Source organism: Pteronotus mesoamericanus, unplaced genomic scaffold (assembly GCF_021234165.1).
Source record: "Pteronotus mesoamericanus isolate MK-2021 breed Mesoamerican mustached bat unplaced genomic scaffold, CSHL_Meso_final contig_220, whole genome shotgun sequence".
Taxonomy (NCBI): Eukaryota; Metazoa; Chordata; class Mammalia; order Chiroptera; family Mormoopidae; genus Pteronotus; species Pteronotus mesoamericanus.
Genome location: NW_026555091.1, coordinates 9,879,657 through 9,901,105, shown reverse-complemented (window position 1 = coordinate 9,901,105; position 21,449 = coordinate 9,879,657). Strand labels below are relative to the sequence as shown.

At 66.7% G+C, this 21,449-nt stretch overlaps 1 protein-coding gene across 6 annotated transcripts in view; it reads right to left on the bottom strand.

The window, feature by feature from the left end:
* The window catches only part of CAMK2B (calcium/calmodulin dependent protein kinase II beta), a 51,104-nt gene extending 33,011 nt beyond the window's left edge, over positions 1–18,093 (bottom strand). For 3 of the 6 annotated variants that reach the window (XM_054571409.1, XM_054571410.1, XM_054571413.1), the window contains exons 1-2: positions 17,821–18,093; positions 2,772–2,866 (exon numbers count right to left, since the gene is read on the bottom strand). In XM_054571409.1, coding sequence (XP_054427384.1) covers positions 2,772–2,866; positions 17,821–17,885 — 160 coding nt within the window. In that variant the 5' untranslated portion in view covers positions 17,886–18,093. The remainder of the gene's footprint in view (positions 1–2,771; positions 2,867–17,820) is intronic. The other 3 variants (XM_054571407.1, XM_054571408.1, XM_054571411.1) reach the window with 1 other exon arrangement.
* Positions 18,094–21,449: the final 3,356 nt, after the last annotated feature.

The window sequence follows — 21,449 nt, the reverse complement described above, 5'->3', positions numbered from 1 at the left end:
ATGCGGTGCCGCGGCCCCATTAACCCAGTTCAGGGGCTTCCTGGCGCCGTCTTCCCGGCTCCGGGTCGTGGGCGGAGGGAAGCCACAGTGAGCCGCTGCGGGAGCGCCGGCGGGTGTGGGCGTGCAGGCTCAGCCCCGCCCCACCCTCTGCAGGGGCGCCCCAAGGCGGGGGTTGGGGGAGGCCACGCGGCCCTGGGCGGGGGCGGCCCCAGGTGCCCAGGAAGGGGCATCAGCCTGGAGGTGGGAGGGGGCACAGAGGTGAGCCCCCTCCCGTCGCCTCCACACCTGTGGGCCCAGGCCCCTCCCCTGTGAGGTCCACCCCCGACCCCAGGTCAGCCATGTAGCTGAGGAGCCCTCAGCCCTCCCCAGCCGGGTCAGGTCCAGAGCCCGTGCCCCACGCTCTGCATTACGAGGAGGCAGCCCGGTTTCCTTGGCCCTGAACCTCCAAGGGCCCAGGGGTCACGGAGCAGCCGCGAGGAGACACGCATGGTTCTGCTGAAGGTCAGGGCACCGTAAACGCCCAGGCCCCCGCCCCGGGCGGCCATCGGCCAAGGGTCGCTCTGGGACGCCTGCCGGCCGCACACTCACGCCCGCGAGCACTGACCGGGCTCACCTCCCAGGGCACCCTCCCAGGCAACAAAACCGCCCCCAGCCAGCCACTTAGCGCCACCAGTGAGCTGGGCGGGGCGGGGGGGCAGCATCAGGAACGTTTAGAAAACCCTGATCCCCGATGATCTCCTTACCCCAGTCTATTAATTTTCCTCTAACTGCTTTTGTGAACAGCAGTTTAATAATCTCTAATTATTCAACACATTCGCTGGTTCTGAATGTCTCAAGATCCTCTATTTAATTAAGTATTAAATTTAAAATATCTAACGGAGTCTCTGGCACCAGCTGGGGGGGAGGGGCGTGGTCCGTGGGAGCCGTCAGTCAGCTGCGGGCGAGCAGGCTTCCGCGTCCCCGCCTCCCAGGGCACCTGGCCGCCGGGTTCTCCCAGGGAGTACGTCCGGCCCTGTGGGACTCTGCGGTGACCAGGGCCTCTGCCCACCCTAGGGCTCCCGAACGCGGGCCTCCCACGCAGCAGACCCCCTTGCGGACCCCGGCGCCCAGCCTCACCCCGGGAGACGGGCCGCGGCACAGACAGCGGCCGGCGGTGCTGCTCGCTGCGGGGCACCGGGGAGCACCGAGCCTGCCGGGCCTGCCCAGGTGCGGGGGACACAGGGCTGGGCCCGTCATGCGAAGTGCCAGCAGCGTGGCCCGCGGGTCTGACGGGAGGCGCCCACAAAATAAGACGGGTGCCGGGCCCCAGTGTCCCAGGGAGGCCAGGGGACGCCCCTCCCAGGAAGTGTCACCAACAGTTTCAGGGACAAAGTTTGGGAGAAGGCCCTGGGGCGTGAACAGCTGGGAGAGGCCCAGTGCCTGGGAGGGCGGGGAGGGGGCGGAGGCCCCAGTGTGTCAGCCAGTGAGGGCTTTCAGGGGGGTGGCTCTGGGCTCCAAAGGCACAAAGATAACAGCTGCCCTCAGGGAACAAAGATCAGAGGGGACTGCGGGTCTCCCAGCCCTGGGAGCGCATGGTGGTCTCTGGCAGGACCTCCCTCCCCTTTACCCCCAGCAGCGCTGCTCTGAAGTAGATACGGCTTCATCCCATTACCTCTGGGGAAACTGAGGCACCAGGTGGCTAAGTAACATGGCCGCGACCCTGCGGGGCAGAGACAGGGCTGTTTGCTGGCCCACCCTCAGTCGGGGTCCTGAGACGCTCCCCCCCACTCTCCCCCCCCCCCGCCGGCTGCCCTCGCAGCTCGGAGGTCCCTGTGCATGTGGGGACGGGGGGACGGGTGTTTCTAGAATCCTCTCCTGTTAGAGAAACACGCTGGACACGCTGGGCCCTGCCGTGCGTCCCGGTCGGTGGGGGTGGCGGCCCGGGTGGGGCCCGAGTGGCCGGGAGCTGGAAGCTTCGGAAGGCAGGGCCGTTCTATCATCTTCCCCCGGTTCCGGGGCGTCACAAATTCCCTGTGATAAGGAATTAACCAGGAACAGGGGACAGCCCAGGCCTCAGCAGGGCCAGACAGCGGCCCGGGGCCTCTGATTCCTGTCGGGGGCTGTCAGGGCCGCCCCGCGCCTGTGCAGCTGGGAGGGCGCCAGGCCAGGGGCTTAGCTCAGACCCTCCGGCTTGACCCCGGGCTCGGAGGACCCGTGGGACGCCCCACAGCGCTGAGATGACCCGCCCTGCACGCCCATCTTGGGGACCCTGCCTCACGCCCTCCCCAGCCCCAGCCCTCGGCCCCCCGCCCGCCCTCCACGTCCCCGCTCAGGGCAGCACCGCCAGCACGCACGGCCCTGCGACACGTGGGACACTGTCCAGCCGCGTGAGGGCCGTCACTCGGCCCGGGCCCAGGGGTGCGGGCAGGTGAGGGTAGGCGCCCGGTGCCGGCCCCGCGCTCAGCCCTGCGGCCCCACGGAGCCTCCCCACATCCACGTGGCCAGGCGGGGCTGGGGAGGAACCCTGCCGCTCACGCAGCCCGGCATCACCCGGCCCCCCCGGCCCCCTCCCCTCCCCTGGCCCACAGCTCACGGCCGGTGGTGTTATCCAACCGCCAGAGGCCTGGCCTCCCCGCCCCCAGCCCGGGGAGGACGCCAAGCCCCTGTGACCGTGTGGCCCCAGATTCGAGGGCGGAGTCCCTGTCCCCTCCAGCCCCCTCGGGCCCCACGGCAGCCGGGACCCCAGCCCCCGGACGCCCCTGTGCCCAGCCCTCTGCACGCGGCCCACCTACCTCGGGCCGAGAGCTTCTTGGTGTTGATGATCTTGGCTGCGTACTCATGGCCGGTACAGAGCTTGACGCAGCGTCGGACCACAGAGAACGCCCCCCTGGGCGTCAGATGGAGACGGGACAGAGACAGAGAGAGAGCTGATTAGTCTCCCTGTGGACGCCCAGCACCCCCCGACCACCGAGGCCAGACCTGGGGCCGAGGTCTGGGGACTCTCTCCCCAAAGAGCTGCTGCCCGCCCCCCGCTCCAGCCCAGGGGGTCCTTCCCTGGCAGTGGGCGGAGCCCAGCCAGTCCCCCTGCTTGAGTCCTCGTGGGTCCGAGGGGCCCAGGGTCCCCCGGGTGGCCTCTCAGGGCGCAGCCTCTGGAGCCCCGGGCCAAGTCCCCGAGGCTCAGCGAGGCCCAGCGAGGGCTCCCCAACGGTGTGGTGTCCGCGCAGCCACACGGGCCCCGGGGGCGGGGAGCACAGGGTCACTACGCTGGGACCCTGGAGGAAGGGCCCGCCCGCCCCAAGCCGGCCCCCCGCCCCGCCCCCACCGCTGTCGGCCAGTCGCCCCCAGGTCCCGGGCCCACGGTGGAGCCCTGAGGGAGCCGCAGGAGGGCGCGCCAGCCCTGACCCTGGAGAGGAGGCGGGGCAGGAGGTGCAGAGCCAGGGCCCATGCGATGTCCCCTGGTGTTCACTGTGTCACCACCGGGGGTGTGACTCGATTCCAGGTCCTTTCTGAGAGCACGAGACCCGGCACACGTGAGGCTCGGCCGGGACGGGGCGTCGTGCGCCGGTCGGAGGACACAGGGCCGGCCGGCCGCCTGCAGCCCCGGAGCCCGCGGGCACGGCCCCACCCACACCCACACCGCGTCCCAGCCCCGGGCTCTGGGGGGGCGGCAGCAACATCTCAAATAAGGACCCTCTTTTGCTACAATTCTTTTTGAGACAAAACTTCATTAAAAGGTACAACTCACGCCTTGGAAAAAAATAAGTACGACACTAAATCTTAACTACCCGATTCACCACAAGCGACAGCTCTCCTTAGAGCTGGGTCTTCTCTTTTTCAAAATCAGTGGACAATGAGGGGCGGCTGCCTGGGGACATGGGGGTGACGGGACACACCCTTCGCCCTGCGTCCGCTGACCCGTGTGACACCCTCACTGTGAGTGTGGGGTAGGTGCTCAAAAGGTCCTTCCCCTGGGAAGGAACATAAAGAACCCCGGCCGCCGTGGCTCCGTGGATTGAGTTCTGGCCTGAGAACCCCTGGGTCGCCGGTTCGAGCCCCCGTCGGGGCGCAGGCCTGGGATGGGGGCCAGGTCCCCAGCAGGGGGCGCGCGAGAGGCAGCCGCACAGGGGTGTCTCTCGCCCTCTCTTTCTCCCTCCCGTCCGCTCTCTCTGAAAGTAAGTAAAAGTCTTTGCAGAGAAAGGGTGGCCTCGCTGACTGTGACGGGGGTGGGGCGAGCAAGTGCTGAGCGGAAGCGCCACCAGCTCGCGCAGCACAGGTTCCGGTCCTGCCCCGCGCTGCACTCCCCGGGCCTCGGCTTCCCCTCTGCGCCAGAAGCAGGAGGGGGCCCTGCCCTTTGCCCAGCCGTCCCCACGGTGGCCGGGCGCAGAGGTCCCCTCGCAGCGAGAACGCCCCCCGTGATCCCGCCCGGGACGTGCCCCCTGCGGCTGGCAGAGTCCCAGGCCCGGGAGGGAAGTCCAGCACCCCCTGTCGTGGGGGACGCCCTGGGCCCTGTGGCCGCTGCCCCCGCGCGAGGAGTCCGTTGCTGTTGCAGCGACAGCGCTCCCCACAGAGCCCCCCGGGGCCAGACGGCAGACGCGTGCCCGTGCAGAGCCCCTTCCGCGGCTGGTGCGCGTGGCCGCAGTCGGCAGGCACGTGGGATGTGTCCGACTTCCCTCCTCCTCGATGGCCCGCGTGAGCCCTTGGTTATTTTCGTAGAGTTCATCTCCAAAGGCGCGGTCGCGGGCGCCTGGTAACGTCCGCCACCGGCAAAGGACTGCGGCCTCACCGCCGGCGGCAGGGCCATCCTGGGGTGCAGCCGAGCCCTGCAGGCCGGCGGCTTAGACAGCGGAAGCGGTTCCCAGGGTCCCGGAGGCCGTGGGCCCCGCATCGAGGGGCTGGCAGGGCCTGGGGAGGCCATTCCGGGCTCCGTCCAGCTTCTGGGGGTGCCCCCCGGCTCCTGAAGCATCGCCCCACCTCTGCCTTCACGTCACATGGGGGGCCCCGCCCGAACCTCCCCTCTTTACGAGCAGTCACAGTGGGGCAGAGCCCACCCCACGCCAGCACAGCCTCACCTCACCTGCATCGGCTGTGACCCTGTGTCCAGCGAGGTCACACCCTGAGGGCCTGAGCACTCGACACACAAGTTGCGAGCGAGAGGACACGGTGCGACCACAGCACGTGCCGCCCGTGCGTGAGGAGCCGCCCGCTGCCCACCGGCCTCCGAGCAGCAGCCAGCACGCGCTGCGCACTCTTTCCTCGGCGCCTTTAACGAGGTCCCCTGCACCGTGAACTTCCAAGTAGGAATACGAGGCCCAGCCTTTCCCTAACTTATTCGACCACAGAAACGCCTATTCCGGAAGCCTCCAGAGCCCTGGCCGGTGTGGCCCGGTGGGTGGGCGTCCGCCTCCCAGTCTGGGCGAGTGTGAGAGGCCCCAAACGATGCTTCTCTCCTTCTCTCTACCTCCTTCCCCCTGTCTCTAAAAGTAAAATAAAAAATAAGTCTCCGAGGGCAGACGTGGGGGACTTCTGGTCTAAGGCCTCCACACCGACCCCTTCCTGAAGCCCCACGCGACCCCCTGGGGACAGGAAAGACGTCCACTGCGAGGAGGGGTCCTCCTGGAGGGACACAGGAGGTGGCAGAAATGCCGCTGTCAGCGCACAGGACAGCCACACGCCCCCCCGGGACACCCACCCCCAAACACAAGAATGGCTGCTGCTCAGACAGGAAACCCCACCGAAGCGCCCTCTGCCCTCGGCCCCTGGGGGCGGGGCCGCCAAGCCGGACGCCTGCCCATCAGGAGCCCCGCCCCGCCCCCCCCCTCACAGGCGCTGTGCCGCCGCCCAGGTGAGCAGGCTCAGAGACGCTTCCTTTAGGTGCCGGGGAGGGTGGCGTGGGACTTCTGACCGAGGACCCTGTGACTTAGATGTTAATGGCCTGGCATCTAAAAGCCAATTAGCATCACCCCTCACAGCAACTGACTTCAAAGCAAAATCACACAGACACATCAACTGATGCAGAAAAAGCAGTTGACAAAACACAGCACCGATCACGAGGAAAACCCCCAGCGAGGGCTTAGGGCCTGCGCAGAACAAAACAGCAGGGCCCGGAGGGGCTGAACACCGGACCGGCCTGGCGCCCGGGGCTGGGAGAGCAGCCCGTTGGCAGCCGCCGCCCCCTCCCCCGGCCACTGCCCGGCAGGGGGTCTCTGAGAAGTTCTGCACTTGGTGGGGGGCGGAGGAAAGCCCTGGGGCGGGGCTGAGGGCGTGCACCCCCCACCCGGTGTCTTTCCGAGGCCACTGTCCCCACTCCCGACGCCAGGCCAGGGAGCCCAGGCGAGGCTCAGCCCCTGCGTGGTGCCGTCCGCAGCCTTGGCCACCAGAGGGCCCCGTGCGGTGGCTCGGCTCCCCCCAGGCCGGGAGGTTCGACCAGGGGCTGGGTCACTGCCCACCTCGGACTGGGGCCGCCTGGCCTGGGGCACTGAGGTCACTTCCAGGCCACTGCGCTCTCAAGATGGCCCCCCGTGCGGGAGCTCACGGCCCGCAGAGGCAGGGGTCTGGGCCTCTGGGCCACCCTTCAGGCCACCTGCTGCTGCCACCGCCACACTCAGGGGCCGCACACCGGGGCGGAGCCAGCAGGCCGGACGGCGGAGGGCGACGGCCCCCGAAGCCAGTGCAGAAGGCAGGGGACAGCTGGAGAGCTGGACGCCTGGGGCTGCAGGAGGGGCTCCCTGAGCGGGTCCACGCCCCTCCCCCGGCCGGTCAGCGCCGCACCCCCCAGGGCGACCTTCAAAGGCAGCTCTTCCAAGCTGCCGTCCCGCTCAGAGTGCCAGGCCGCGCCCAGGGAGCCGCCGCGGGGCTGGAGGGACGGCCCCGCCCGCTGCCCACAGGCCTCCGAGCGCCAGCCGGGCCCCGCGCGGCGGCCTCGGCCACGGGAGCCTCGGAACTGACAGGATGGCTGTGTGGCCACTCGGTTTTTCCCTGCACAGTCTGCGCGTCAAAGTTCCAGGCGGTGGTTTTCGTTTTGTTTCAGATCAGACTTTATCTGCCTTCAGCTTTGTTCCCGAGGGACGCGAACCTCGGCAAGATCAGCTGGGAAGGCCCAGCCTCTCACTGGGGGCTCGGTGACCGGTCTCAGAGGAAAGGCAGTGGTTCCCGCAGACCCGCACACGGAGCCAAACCCGTTCCCGATCCTCCTGCGCAAACTGAAACCAGGCGGCTGCACGGTGGCCCCAGGGTCAAGCTGCCAGGGCCCGAGCAGGGGGACGCGTGCTGCGGCCTTTGCGCACCCACGCACGCCCACAGCGGCGACTCACCACGTCCGAGGGTGGGAGCAGCCGGGCCCATCGGCAGACGAGGCCGACGCCGCACCTCGAGGACGCGACGCCCATGCGGTGCCCATGCGGTAAGCCCGACCCGGAAGGACAAGCGCTGCACGACCCCTCACGGGGTCACGGGGTCGCGGGGTCGCGGGGCCGTCAGAGACAGAGACAGAGACAGAGAGGAGACGCGGAGCCGGGGCGGGGGCGGGGCGGGGGGCGAGCGTGCGATGGGAGAGGGTCCGCTTGGAGGGTGGGACGTTCTGGAGACGGTGGGGGTGACGGCGGCACAACGTGAATGAATTTAACGTCACTGACCTGCACACTCAACAGGGGCTAAGAAGGTAGATTTTATATTAAACATGTTTTGCCACAAAAAACAAAAAAAAGGTCCTGGAGGGTCTGCAGCCGCACCCGAGAAGCCGTGAAGAACGAGGGACACCGGAGCTCGGGACGCCGCCTTTAAAGCCGGGTTTTAAAAAGCGCCCGCTCCGCACCACGCGGCAAATCACCCTCTCGCCTCTACCGACAAACGAGAAAAAATTTAAAGTTTCAGAGAGAAAGCCTTGAACTGCGAGGCACGCGCGGCTGTGACCGGCCAGCACAGGTGGTGGCCGCAGCCAAAGGCGTCCGGCAGCTGGACACCGTCCCACCCTTGGGCCCCGAGGCCCTGCCCTCAGTTTGGGCAGGGAAGTGGCCTGTCACTGGCTCTGAGCTGTGTCCCTCTTAGCGGTCACCCCAGGCCCTGAGGTGGTGCAGGGAAAGCCACCAGAGGCCTCAGACCTGGCACAGGACACAGGGGAGGGACCGCACACCGAGCGACTGGCCCGCACAGCGAGCGACTGGCCCGCACAGCGACGCACCCCTTTCCCGGATGAGGAAGCTTGAGGCGCCCGCGCCCGCCCCAGTCGAGCACTCTCTCCACCGCGCTGTCTCTTACCGCCGAGCAGGACCCACGTCCTGGCCCCGCCGGGCAGAGGACGGCACTGAGCTCAGGCCCGCGGTCTGGTCACATCCAGCAACACCCCGGACAGAGGTCCAGGCTGAAGACCCACCTGCCCCAACGTGTGACGTCACAAATGCCTCTCAAAGGCCCAGGCCCAGGCCCAGCCACCACCCCGCGCCCGCTGGGACCGGCCTGGGGCCCGGGGTCACAAGGGCAGGAGCCAGAGGGGACTGAGCTCCTCGGCAACGGCTCAGCCCGCGGCGGGGAGAATGACCGACTGCTCCCAGTGGAGGAACCCACCGCTCAGGTGCCTGCAAAGCCCCGTATGTCCCTTCCAGGGGGCCACCAGGGACAGGTGGCAGGAAGAGCAGTTCCTAAGACGGCATCCAGAGAAACCCTTAGGACCCTTTGGGGGGAGGAAAGGAGGGGAGAGAGAGAGAAATGGAGGGGACATTCCGGCCCCACGGTGTCACCGGCACAGTTAGCTGACGCCCATTGGTCACCGCACCAGGAAACGCCTGGGAAGTCAAGGAGGAGCAAGCGAAAGAGAGAGAGGATGCCCCCACCAGGCAGGCCGTCGGGCCTGCGTGATGCAGGTAACTGTCCAGACGAGCACCTGCTCCTTGGATCAGAAAACTGGAACCAGCGACAAACATGCCGCCTTCCTGGGCCTGCGGATGAACTGGGACCCCGGCAGACGAGGGCCCCACCCAGCCGTGAGGGCGCGGGCCCACCCACGCTGCCCCCCAGGCATGAGCCTGGGGAGGGGCCCTGCTGGCCTGAAGGAGGCTCCCCATGACAGCCGGTGTGGGCGCCCCTCCGTCCCCTCCCTGCCGATCCTGCTGACAGCATGTCCGCCCCCTCCCCCCACGCCCGGCCCCTCCCTGCTCCCAGGGGAGCCTCCCCTCCACCACCCGCCCGCAGGCCTGGTTCTTTAGAGAGCCGCGCCCCCAACTGCTCCGCGCCCTGCTGGACCCAAGGCCGGCTGCCCAGGCATCCAAACACTGATGTTTGGGGAACGAGGGCAGGCTTGAGCCCTTGGAGCGGGGAGCAGCAGGTGTCCCCCTGGAGCCTCCCTATCAAGCAGGTGCACATACACTCTGCCCACGCCACCCTCCACCTTCCAGGCACCACAGGGACAGGCGCCCCAGCCTGGGACGGAGCGATGGCTGGGGGAGGGACCGCGGCCCTCGTGCTGGAGCCTGTCCTCAGTCACCGCGAGTGACCGTCCCAGGGAGGCTGCAGCCGGCGCTGCCAACGCTTTGTTAAGTTCACTTCTCAGGAGCGGGAACCCCGAGACACAGGTGTGAGAGGTTTGTTTTTTCTACACGGTTTTATTTGTCTTCAAACATCTTCCGTGAGCTCCCTCGCTCACCACGCGATCCACCCATGAAGAGCACACAGCCCAGTGGTTTTTGCTACATTCACGCCCATCACCCCAACCTCAGTGTGCAGCGTCTCCATCCCAGACACGCGTGGCCGCCCCACCGTGCCCAGAGCCCAGGTTCCGCTGGCCCCTCAGAGCCTCCCCGGCTGGGCGCCTCGTGCCCACGGGGCCACGCACTGTGTGGCCTCTCTGACGCGCCTTTCACGGAGCACCATGGGTCCGGCGTTCACCACACTGTGCCCGCGGTCCGTGCTCGGTGCTGGCTCTGTCCCCTGACACCCGGACAGCAGCCATCGCATGGGCACGGTGCCGTCAGTGGACAGGCAGCTGGGGTGTTGCTACTTTTTGACTGTCATGGATGATCCGCGGTGGACAAGTTGTTTTTGTTGGTTTTTATTTAAGATTTTTAAAATTTATTTTTAGAAAAAAGGGAAGGGAGGGAGAGAAACATCAATCAGTTGCTTCTCACACCCCCAAAAGGGGACTGAACCTGCAACCCAGGCCTGTGCCCTAACTGGGAACTGAACCAGCGGCCCTTTGCTCTGCAGGATGATGCCCAACCCTCCGAGCCGCGCCGGCCAGGGCTGCAGAGAACGGGCGTTGTGTGGACAGGTTGTCACGCCTCTCGGGGACCCACCTGGGTAGGCGGCCCTTCGAGGAGGGTCAGACTGCCTCCCCGGGGCCGCAGCCCTTGCAGGAGGGTTTCTGCTCCGCGTCCCACCAGCATTTGTCGCCGCTGTCTTTACATGCGCCATCGCAGGGCGCGTGAGGTGGCCTCGCACGGTGGCTTTGACTCAGGCCTCCCCACTGACAGAGGATGTTGAGCATCTTTTCTTGAGTCGATCGTCCACTTGGGTCACTTGTCTTTTTACTTAGGCTGGAAGTTCGTCACACAATCCGAAGGCAAGCCTGTTACCAGATACCAGGTGGGCAGTGTCCCCCTGCTCTGTGGGGTGTCTCTCTGCTTTCCTGACGGTGCCCCCGATGCATAGAAGCTTCCATGTTGGGTCCAATTTTTCGATGTTCTTTTGTTGCCTGTGCTTTTGGTGTCGTATCTAAGAAACCATGGCCGAAGCCAAATTACGTGTATGTTTTCTTCCAAGAATTCTACAGCTTTAGCTCCTACAATTACATCTATGACCCAGTTTGAGATGGCGTTTGCATCTGGCGTTAGGTAGGGCTCCCACTTCCTTTTCTTGGTCTGCAGGTACTGAGGGGTCCATTCGTTGAACGGACGATTACTCTTTCCTCACCCAATTGCCTCGCCCTCTGGTCAGCAACCAGCGGACCGCAGGTGTCCGCCGGGCCCCCACTGCCCACCCCAGGCCTCGTCCCAGGTGTCCCCCTCCTGCCACCCTCGGCCGCGTCCTGACTGCGGCGGCTGCACGGTTGGCTTTGGGGGCAGGAAGTGTGAGCCCTCCAACTTGCTCTTCTCTTCACGGCTGTTCTGCTCTCCCCAGGCCCCTGCATTTCTGTAGGAATTTTAGAATCATCTTGTGAGTTGTTCTTTTTAAAGGCAGCTGCACTTTCGACAGATACCACGCTGAACCCGCAGTCCATTTGGAGAGGCAGTGCCGCATCTCGGACCCACAAACGTGGCGTCTTCCCATGTGTTTAGGTGCCTTTCATTTCCGTCGACGGCAGTTGGCATTTTCAGCGGTCCAGACTTGTACCGCTTTTGTGAATTTAATCCTAAATACCTTATTTTACTGGATACTACTGTGAACGGACTTCGTTTTCCTAATTTTATTCTGAGAAATGCAGTGACTTTTTGCAGCCTGTTTTGGGCAACCCGAAGGGACTCGCTCCTCGGCTCTAAGAGAATTTGGGGAGCCTCCTGGCGTCGGGGAGGCAGGCCCCGTCTCCTGCCCGGGTTTACAGCTGCCATTCATCACGCGGAGGAAGTTCCCTTTTGTTTCCAGTTTGTGGAGTGTTTCTACAATCAGGAGACTTAGCTTTTGTCTGCGCCCACGGAGAAGGCCGCATTATTTCCTTATTTACTGTTAGTACGGTGTTCGCACCGCTTGAATTTTACGTGCTGAACCCACCTCTCACCCCTGGGGCGGGTGCTGCCTGTTCACCGTGCGCCCGCGTCTCGCGAGCCTCGAAGGGCGCGGCCCCCGGGGGGAAGCTGGCCTCACAGCCCGAGCGGAGAAAAACTCCGTCCTCCAGGGGTTTGGGGGAAGAGTCTAGGGGGACCGGCGTCCACTCTTTAAACGTCCGATGGAGTTTACCAGCGAAGTGCTCTGGGCCGGGGCTTTTCTATGAGGGGCACCGCACATTTTTAATTTGCCGGTCGACCTCTCCAACCGCCCGGGCCTGCCCACGGTGTCCTCTCTCCCCGCCTCAGTTTCAGCCGCGCGTGTCTCGCCAGGAGCGTGCGAGTGTCGTCGCCCTGGCCCGCGGGCGCGCGGCCGCCGCGCGCAGCCTCCCCGGCCGCCCAGCCTTTCACTTCCGGGGTCAATCACAAGCACCGCCCCCCGGCCCCGCCCCTGCGCTAGCAGGTCGCGGCTTCCGCCCTTGCTCTTGGCCTGGCCCCCTTTATAACCACAACCCCCTGCTGACGGGCACGCGGGGCTGCCTTACAGTCACTCCCGGAGCAGGGGCGGCTCGGGACAGCGACGCGTCCACAGCGCACCGCCTGCCTGCGTCCCACCGTGGCACATCGGCGGGCGCCTGGCGCGAGGAACGGCCAGCGAGTGGCAAGGGCACCCGCCAACCTGCTGAACGGATGAGTGAATCTGCAGACGAGCCAAAGAAAGCAGAAGGCTCTCAAAGTAATAATAACAGCCATCATCGTATTGATAGCAATGACCTTGAAGGGCCAGGGAGGCCCTGTCCAGCCCGGCGGCCTCGCGAAGCCACGGAACCGGGGCTGGGGCTGCTCCACACCGGATGCGCCATAAACGTAAAATACACAGCAGATTTCAAAATGTACACAGCGGATGTGTGGAGGGCGCGCGTCATTGGACGGTCACCGCCCCTCGGGCCTCCACCACGTTTGCCCGGTGGTGCCGGTCTGGCCCGAACTCAGCAGACGCGCGCGTCTGGATGCCCAAAGAACCGCAACTTAGCGATCGCCATCACGCTGTTGGGCACAAAGAACTGCGTCCACCAGGAGCAGGCCGGTGGCCCTGGCGCCCGGGAGACGAGCCACGGGAGGCTGGGTGGCTGGCAACCGCTCTGACACAAAATCATCTGCTTTTACTTTAAATAGATCCCGATCTTCACATGAATAAAATATACGTTTCACATAGCACGCCGACAGGGCGATCTCTGGAAAAACCTCGCTGACGCGCGACGCATTTAGTTTTCTACGCTAACCGAGTGACTCGCAGCGGTGAAAGGTACTTTAAAATAATCAAATCAGACTCCATTTTTGTCAGAGACAGAGCGACAGAATTAAATTTTTGAGAATATATTTGAAATCTCCAGGAAGGCCGGCCTCCAGCCTGCGACCAGGTGGCCCCGGGGCAGAGGGAGAGATGAGGCGTGTCCCCTCCTCCCGGTCTGTCCTGTGAAGCACGCAGCTCCCAGGCAGCTCGGCCGACGCAAAAGGGAGCCGTCTCTGTTGGACACTTTTCCAGGGAGAAGAAAGCAAGCCCGGCGTAGCCGGCCTCTCCCTGGGCCCTCGGCAGAGGCTCCAGACCCACCCCACGGGGAGGACTGCGCTCCCGGCCAAGAGCAGAGGCCCACGGCTGCGCCCCCCAACTGAGGGAGCCCCTCCAGACCCGGGGCCCCTCAGGCCTGGCTCATGCTCCTCAGAGGACAGGCCCCACGTGTACACACACGTCCTGCTCCTGAGGGAGCCGCAGGCACCGGGCGGTAGGAGAGGCTGCGGTTTGCGGGCCGACACGCTGAGGGTCCCGTGTGTGGTGGTAGGGTGCCACCAGCGTTTTTGGAGTCGTGTGTGCACATGACATGCATGCATGTGCCTGCACCCACAGGTGCCACACAGCCCCCCAGGTCCCTGCCCGGACGTTAGGGTCCACAGTCCAGCTGCCTTGGGGGGTGAGGTGACGTTGGGCGTAAGGGGCACGTTTACTGCACGTGTGTGCGTGCGTTGCCCTTTTATTTTTCTACAAGATGATATTGTCCTTGCCGTTTGATTAATAAAATAAAATGTCAAGCCTTGCTGGTCCCAAATGGGGGCAGTGTTGGCTGTCGTGCGGCAGCGCCCCCTGCGGGAAAGGCAGGAGCCTGCGGGACGGAGGGCCGGCTGGGGCAGGCCAGGGCCCCAGGGGCGGGGTTGGCGGGGCAAGGCCCGCGTTTCTGAAGCCCAGAACCGAGCAAGGTCTCCAGAGGGGCAGGGGCGGCCTCCGGGGTCCGTGGCGCCGCACACACCCTACCCGGAGTGGCCGGGTGCTGGTCGGAGGCCCTGCCCTCCCCCCTCCTTCCAACAGGCCGTGGCTGCAGAGCAAGCACCTCGTGTGACGGGCGCCATGGAACCGCTGGCGACCGTCACGAGAGCAGGAGGAGCGCAGGTAGCAAACGAAGCTATATTCTTAGCTCCCAGCAAAGTAGGTTATGGTATAAAAATACCACCGAGTAGTAACTGAGCGAGCCTCACCTTCAGGTGCGCCCGCAGCAGCGACAGCGAGTGCGCGCAAGCGCCGCCCCCGCCAGGACCCTGCGACCTCGGGCAGCCCCTGCTCCTGTGCAGGGGCAGGGGCCTGGGCCCTGCGCGGAGGCCCGAAGCCCCGCCTTCGAGGGGGCTGCCTGGGGTGCCAGGTGCCCAATGCTTGGCGAGGACAAAGCAGGGTCTGGGATGGGACCCCACGGAGCCGCTGCGAAGGAGCCATGTGGCCCTGGGGGGCAGAAGGAGCGCCCCAGGCGGGGCAGGAGGCAGCAAACACCATGGCTCCTCCTCCCCCGGACCCTCGCCCCTGCTCTGGCTCCAGGGGTCAGGGATCAACACCCCGCCTGCCCTGAGCTCCGGACTTTATCTGGTAACCCCCTGGCTGACCACTGGCTTGTTGAGAATGTGCTGACTTCCAGGGAGGGGTCACACAGCAGGACAGACACTGGAAGGAGTCAAGGGCACACCAAGGTCAGCCCTGGCCTGGGCTGGAGGTCGGCCTCCTCGCTGCTGGGGCAAGGCGCCCACCCTCCCTCAGCACCGTCTCCATTAACTCTTGGGGGCAGGGGCTTCCTGGTCAACTAACTCAACAAAACCACAGGTCCATAGTGACATGCTCCTCAGGGGTTGACACAGCAGGTCCACAAACCCCTTAGCTACGTCCAGCCCTCACAGGAGCTGCCTTCTTCTGGGAGAGCACCCCCACTCTAAAGGAGACAACCCCAAAAGTGGAAGCCTCGGGACCCCGGGCACAGGCACCTCTTCTGCCCCGGCCGAGAGCCAGCGCATCAGACCCGAGGTGGGGGCTGGAGGGCACGGGCCACAGAGGCACAGAGAGGACACAGGTCGGCCAGGGGCCCCGCCGCGGCGTATGCACCCTGAGGAACCGCGCGGTCTGGGCCCGGTCAGGCCCCCGCGGGGCTGGAGGAGGCGCCGGCACTGGGGCGGGGCCACGTATTCGCGCCACGGTCACTGCGCAGCAGCACGCAGGGCTGACGTGTGTCACTTCCACGTGCCCACGATGCTCCGTGGGGGGCAAACTGCTCCAGGATGTTCCTGTGAGGCTCAAGAGACACATGGAGGACCCCGTGTCGAGCTATGGACATGGGCCTCTGGGTGCAAACGGACCACACGGGTCTGGAAGGACAAACACCACGCACGGGACAGTGGCTGGAGGCACAGGCTTCACTGCTGGTAACCAAAGAAGAGCTTAAAGCCAAAGGGATGAAAGAACAACACTTTCCAACTCTGGGCAGAGGAAATACAAGGGTTTATTTTTTGACTTGGGAAGTTTTCTTGATTTTAAGGGCCTGCGGACCAGGCCTTCCCGCCTGCTCCGTGCCTGCTGGGGGCCCCGCTCGAGGTGGCTCCTAACCCAGGACCTGGGCCAAGTCGGGCTGGCATCCAGCTGGACAAGGGAGGGCGGGGCCTCAGAAAGTAGCTCCTCTTGACCCTCGGACCCCGCTGCCCAGGCCCCCGGGGGACCATCCGCAGCAGAGGCGGCAGCTGGGGGTCAAGAAAAGGGGAGGCCGGGCTGGGGCCAGGTCGTCACGCGGGCAGCTGTGGGCCAGTAGCTGGCCCTTCCCGGGCAGGGACCTTGCTGTCGCCTGACCAGTGCCAGGGGCTGCAGCTTTAAATAAACTTGGACGCGTCACCTGGGCCAGGAAGCAGCACCAACTGTGCCTCCAGCAGGCCAGGCGCGAACGAGAGCCCGCCAACATGGCCACGGTGGACCCTGGCCCGGGCTCGCCCTGCACCCACTGGGCCACCGCCCGGCTGGGTGCCCCAGCACAGCTGCACAGGACCCTCGGTGGCCCTCCCCGGGCCGGCCACCTCGGAGGTCCCACGGCAGGGTGCCGGGTGCTTCACCCCAGGCCCCTGGCCCCTCCACGGCCAGGGTCGCCCCCCACTCCGGCCCAGTCCCTGGGCACCACGGCCTGGGCAGCCGCCAGCGGCCCGTCCCTGTGGGCGGGGTAGGAGCCCAGCATGCACTGCGGGGTCCGCCACCCCCTCTCCGCCCGAGGGCAGCCCCGAGGACCTCCGTTCCCCAGCACGGGGGTGGGTGACAGCGGGGCACTAGCCAGCCATGGCTGGAGCCAGACGCCGGGGGCTGGGGACCCCCATGCAGCCACAGGCCCAGGGAGAACCCACGGAAAAGTTCACAGGAAAGGGCCAGGTGCCCCCGAGTGCAACGCAGAGGAACAACGGGACCCCCAAAGGGGCGCCTTCCTCCCACAGCTGCGCTCCTCGCCCTCCCGCACCAGCCGCCCAGCCTGCCTGGGGGCGGCACCTCGAGGGCGGGCCCTCCCCTGCCCTCTGCTCTGCTCTGCTCTCCAGGCCCACTCGCCTTGGGGCCAGGCCCCCACCCGAGGGAACGGAGCCTGTGGGTCCCCAGAGCCTGGTCTTGCCCCCACCGGGGCCCCCTGCCCACCCCCCAGCCCCTGCCTGGGCTTCCTGCCCCCCCCCCCGCCCCCCCGCACGTGCAGGGCGAGCTGGGGAACCTGCGCCCTCACACTCCTCCCGCTGGGCATCCACCGTCCCCGATGATCAGCATCGCCCGCCAACACAAGGTCTCACCACAGACACGCGTTTAGAACAGAAAACCAAGGGTTGGCCCCTGGATGTTTGAAAGAAGCCTCGCCAGCGGCGCCGCCGCTACGGCCACCACGGAGGAACCGAGGCCGACGCAGGAGGAGGGGTCTGGTAGCCCGGGCCGGAGCAGCCCCTCAACTCGCAGAGCGCACGGCCCAGCCCAGGTGACCCTGGGGCCAGGGCCCCGGGCCGCCTAGGTTGGCAAGCAGAGCACGGGAGCCACCTGTTCCGGTGAGGTCCTTCCTGAAACGCGCCCTCGGCGACCCTCCCGCCAGCGCCGCTGAACCGCCCGGCCCCCGCCTACTCGGTGACCCTGAAATCAGGGGCCCATCCGCCTCCCCGCCTGACCCCCTCGTCTCCAGACCAGTGAGCTGACCCAGCCTCCGACCACAGTCACCAGCTCTCCAGACTCCTCTTTCCAGAAGGATCTGGGGGACAATTCCCCAGAACCTCGATTCCCCGGGGGCCCCCGCGGCAGAGGCCGTTCCCACGCGGTCCGAGGCGCAGCGAGCACCCCCCCTCCCCGCGCGCGGATGGAGCCACGCGGAGGAGCAGGCGCCGAGCAGGTCCTGCCGCCCCCGCACCCGGCTGCTCAGTGGGGGTGGGGACAGCCAGGCGCACTCGGGGACGACCCTCGGGCCCAGGCCGCCCCCTCCCCTGCGCTCTAGGCCCCGCGGCCACGCCGTGCGCCCCTCCTCTCTGACCTCCGGCCGCCAAATGCGTCACGTCTGCCGGGCGCTCCGAGGACACCTGCTGCCGCCCCCGCTGCGCCGAGCCCGGCGCCCAGACCCCGAGGCTTCTGGCCGGGCGGCCGCGCTGGGCAGGGCCAGGCAAGGCCGCGCACGCTAAGGTCCGGCGGCCGGGCCTGGGGCCCGGGGGTCGGGGCCGCGCGGGGCTGTAAGCCTCGGGCCCTGAGCCGGGAGGAGCCGGGGGCGCGCGGGGCCGCAGTGCGCCCGGAGCCGGAGGCGCGGAGGGTCCTGGTCTCCGGGGTCCCGGCCCTGCCCGCGCGCATCGCGGCTCTTACTTGCCAATATCCTCGTAGAGCTGGTACTCGTCGGTGAAGCGAGTGCAGGTCACCGTAGTGGCCATGGCGGTGACAGACAGCCTCGGCGTGCGCTCTTCTGCACTCGGGCGGCGGCGGCGACTCCGGCTCCCGCTCGCGGGCACGGCGGCGACGCGGGCGCGGGCGACACCTCGGCTCGCGGCGCCGGGCGGGGGCCGGGCTGGGCTGCGAGCGCACGCGAGATCTGCGCGCTCCGTCCCCGCCAGGAACGCGCCGCACACCTACGCGCGGGGAGCGCGGGCGCAGCTGCTACCGCCGCGGCTCCCGCCCCGCCCGCCGCCCCTCGCGCCAGCCCCGCGCCAGCGCCCGCGCTCTGCACACGCGCCCGCGCGCTGCACACACCCTGCGCCCGCGCCCTCATCCGAACCCGCGCCCTGCACTCACACCTGCGTCCGCACCGCACCCGCTCCCCACACGGGCACTGGCGCCCGCGCCCTGCACAGCACCCGCTTCTGCACCCCTGCACTCGGGCTGCATCCTCACCAGCACCCACGCCTTACACACGCACCTGCACACGCGCGCCCGTGCCCCCTGTGCGGACGTCCTCACACTACCCACGCCCGGGGCTCAGGGCCTCGCCTTAGGGCACAGCCGGTGGCCTGGGCTGGCCTCCCTGCTCCTGTATGGTGACCCCTCCCCCGCACTCACATACACGCCCGCAGGAGTCTGTGCCCAGTGAACCTGCCCTGTCTTTCCCGGAAGGCCCACCCTGCCCCACACTGCAAAGGGACGCAGGCTCAACGGAGGGGCAGGGACATGTGTCACTCACCCCACGATTTATTCCCCACGCCCCCAAGAGGCTATGCTGCCTGGCCCCTGCCCCACGACAGCGTCCAGTCTGCCGTCCCCACAGAGCTGTGTGGACCAGGGCAACTCTGGGTGGCCGGGGGTGGGAGGTAAAAGAGGGGAGGCTGCCCTCCCCAGGGGCCCCAGCAAACCCCCCCAGCACCGGACTCTGGGTGTGTGCACTACAGTCCCAGGAGGGCAAGCGAGCGCAGGCCGAGTCCCTGAGTCAGGGGAGCGCGGGCTGCTGGGTCAGGAACTCGGGCCCTGAGAGCTCTCATCCCCCGCCCGGGTAGGGGGCTCATTCCCCCCTCTCCCAGGCGGAGGCCGCGGGGGCCCCTGCTCTGTCCTGATAGAAGAGGGTCCGCTGGCAGGACGCCCTGAAGCGGAGGAGGCGGGGAGGAGGGCCAGGCCGGGAGGCTGGGCTGACCCCGTTTTTCCACCGAGGAGCCTCCCCAGGGCCGCGCCCGGCTGCCGCCGAGAACGGGGCCTTCAGACACGCGAAGAGGGCCCCCCACGCTGTGCCGGGGCCGGGCCGGCAGGCCCCAGGCAGGCCCCGAGGGAGGGGGTTCCCAGCAGCCCACCCCGCTCAGGCCGCACAGCTGCCCTGACGCTGCGCGTCCCTGCCCTGGTGGCCGGCCCAGGGCCCACCCTGGAGGCCACAGTGAATGCTTCCGGGGTGAAAGTTCGCCCAGAAGGGATTCTGGGGTGGGGGCAGCCGGGCCTCCACGCAGGACGCCTTCGGCACGTGGGTCTCCCACAGGTGAGCAGACCGGGGGGCCGGCCTGGGTCCTGGGAGGTCCCGCAGGCCTTGCAGACACAATGTACACCCAGGAGGCGTCTACCGGCAGAGGACACTCGGGGTGACGGTGAGTCCCTGCCGGGTCAGTGAGGGCCTGTGGGGGCCCGGCTGCGACCTCGGCGGGAAGGGAGATCACGCCCACACCTCGCAGCGCCCCCGCCGTCCTGGCAGGCGGCACACCTCTCCCAGGAGGCCCTCTTGGATTGTGCCCGGTCCCACGAGGTCTCTGCCCCTATATGCCGGGCCATCAGAGGGCTCGGAGCTCGAGGCCAGGAGGCCGTCCCACACGGTTGCCTGCGGTGCATGAGCCAACAGAACAACGCTGCACCTGGGGCGAGTCAGGCTCCCCTCCCCTGAAAGCCAGCCCGGGGCACCCTAAGGTCGCACACGCTCCCGCCGGCGCCGGGCAGGCCACCGGGATGTGGCGTTATGGTTGTGAGGACACTGGCTTATTCACACACATTCTGCCTGTCGAGTCTCATTTGATTCTCGATCAGCCCGAGGCAGGTGGGCACCGGCCTCGCCCCCGTTTCCCTGGCAGGGCAGCAGTGAGACAGGGCGGAGAGCGGACGTGCCCAGCGCCACGCCGAGGAGTGCCCGGGACCGGAGCCCGCTGCTCCGCTACAGCCTCGCGTCCTCTATTTTCACACACACACGCGTGCACACTCACAGCCATGCACTCACACACACGCAACCTGCACACTCCGCAGTCGCATGCACTCACAGTGACATGTTCGCACACTCACAGGCACACACACTCACACTCACGCGTGTGCGGCTTCCGCGGCCCCGGGGGAGGACCCAGCAGCATCCAGAGGTTTGTTTCGAGGTTGCTTCCCCGGGTGGCGAGGCTGCCCAGGACCAAAGGCACACAAGAATCAGGGTCACTGAAGGGCGCGACTGCAGGCCCCTCCTACTCCTGTTAGTACCCAGGGTCGGCAGCCCTGCCCCGGGGCCGAAACCCTGCAGCTGTGACCCAGAGCAGCCGGGGGCAGGGAGGTGGGGTGACCAGGGGCCACAGAGGGGACAGGTGGGGCCACCGGAGACCCAGATGGCCCCGCCCCCACACCCCGCCCCTCATCCCCCTGCAGTGCAATGCACTTCCCACCTCTGAGGCAGCTGAGCTCGGGGTTCAAAGGGTGAGGGGCTGTCAGCCATGGCTCATCCTGGGCCCCAGGCCCTGAAGTCCCTTCTCCCCACCCCTCCCCTCGCGCCCCCCGCTCTCCGCCTCCCCCCTTGTCCCTCCTGGCTGGCTCCCGGCAGCGAGAAGGGCTCTCCCTCCCGAGTGGTGGCTGGGGCAGGCGTGGGGAGTATCAGTTCTGGGAGGTTATTGTTAGGATGGTCCCCATGGCAACGAGCATCACATCTGCAGAGCCAAAAGTGCTTCGCGGGGCTGGTTCTCCCCAGGAAGCCATGGCCTCCTCTGTCCCCGTCACCGACAGGGCCTGTGGTGGTGGGGAGGTCACTGCCACCACCCATCCCAGTCGTAGCCACCTGCCTGGAAGGGCAGGCCGCGGTCCCCCAGGGCAGGAGGGCCCTCACCCCCGCGCTCCAGCCCATGCCGGGCCGGCGTGGGGGTGGGGGTGGGGAAGGCCAAGCCACGACCGCGGTGCTGGCGCTCATACACGCTGGAAGCTCCTCGGTCTTCCCACCACTTTACTAGATTTTTTTTTTTTAAGATTTATTTATTTTTAGAGAGAGGGGAAGGGAGGGAGGAAGAGAGAGAAACATCAACGTGTGGTTGCCTCTTGCGCGCCCCCTTCTGGGGACCAGGCCGGCACCCAAGCCTGGGCCCCAACTGGGAACTGAACAAGTGACCCTTTGATTCATAGGCGGCGCTCAATCCACTGAACCACACGAGCCGGGGCTACTTTACTAGATTTTATGGAGACTTTCCAAGGCAGGGTGTATCGTTGGCTTCCTTTTGCAAACGAGGAAACTGAGGCTGGGGCGGATGCTGTAACGGGCTCCGGTCGCACAGCGAGTCTGCGGCAAAGCCAGTATC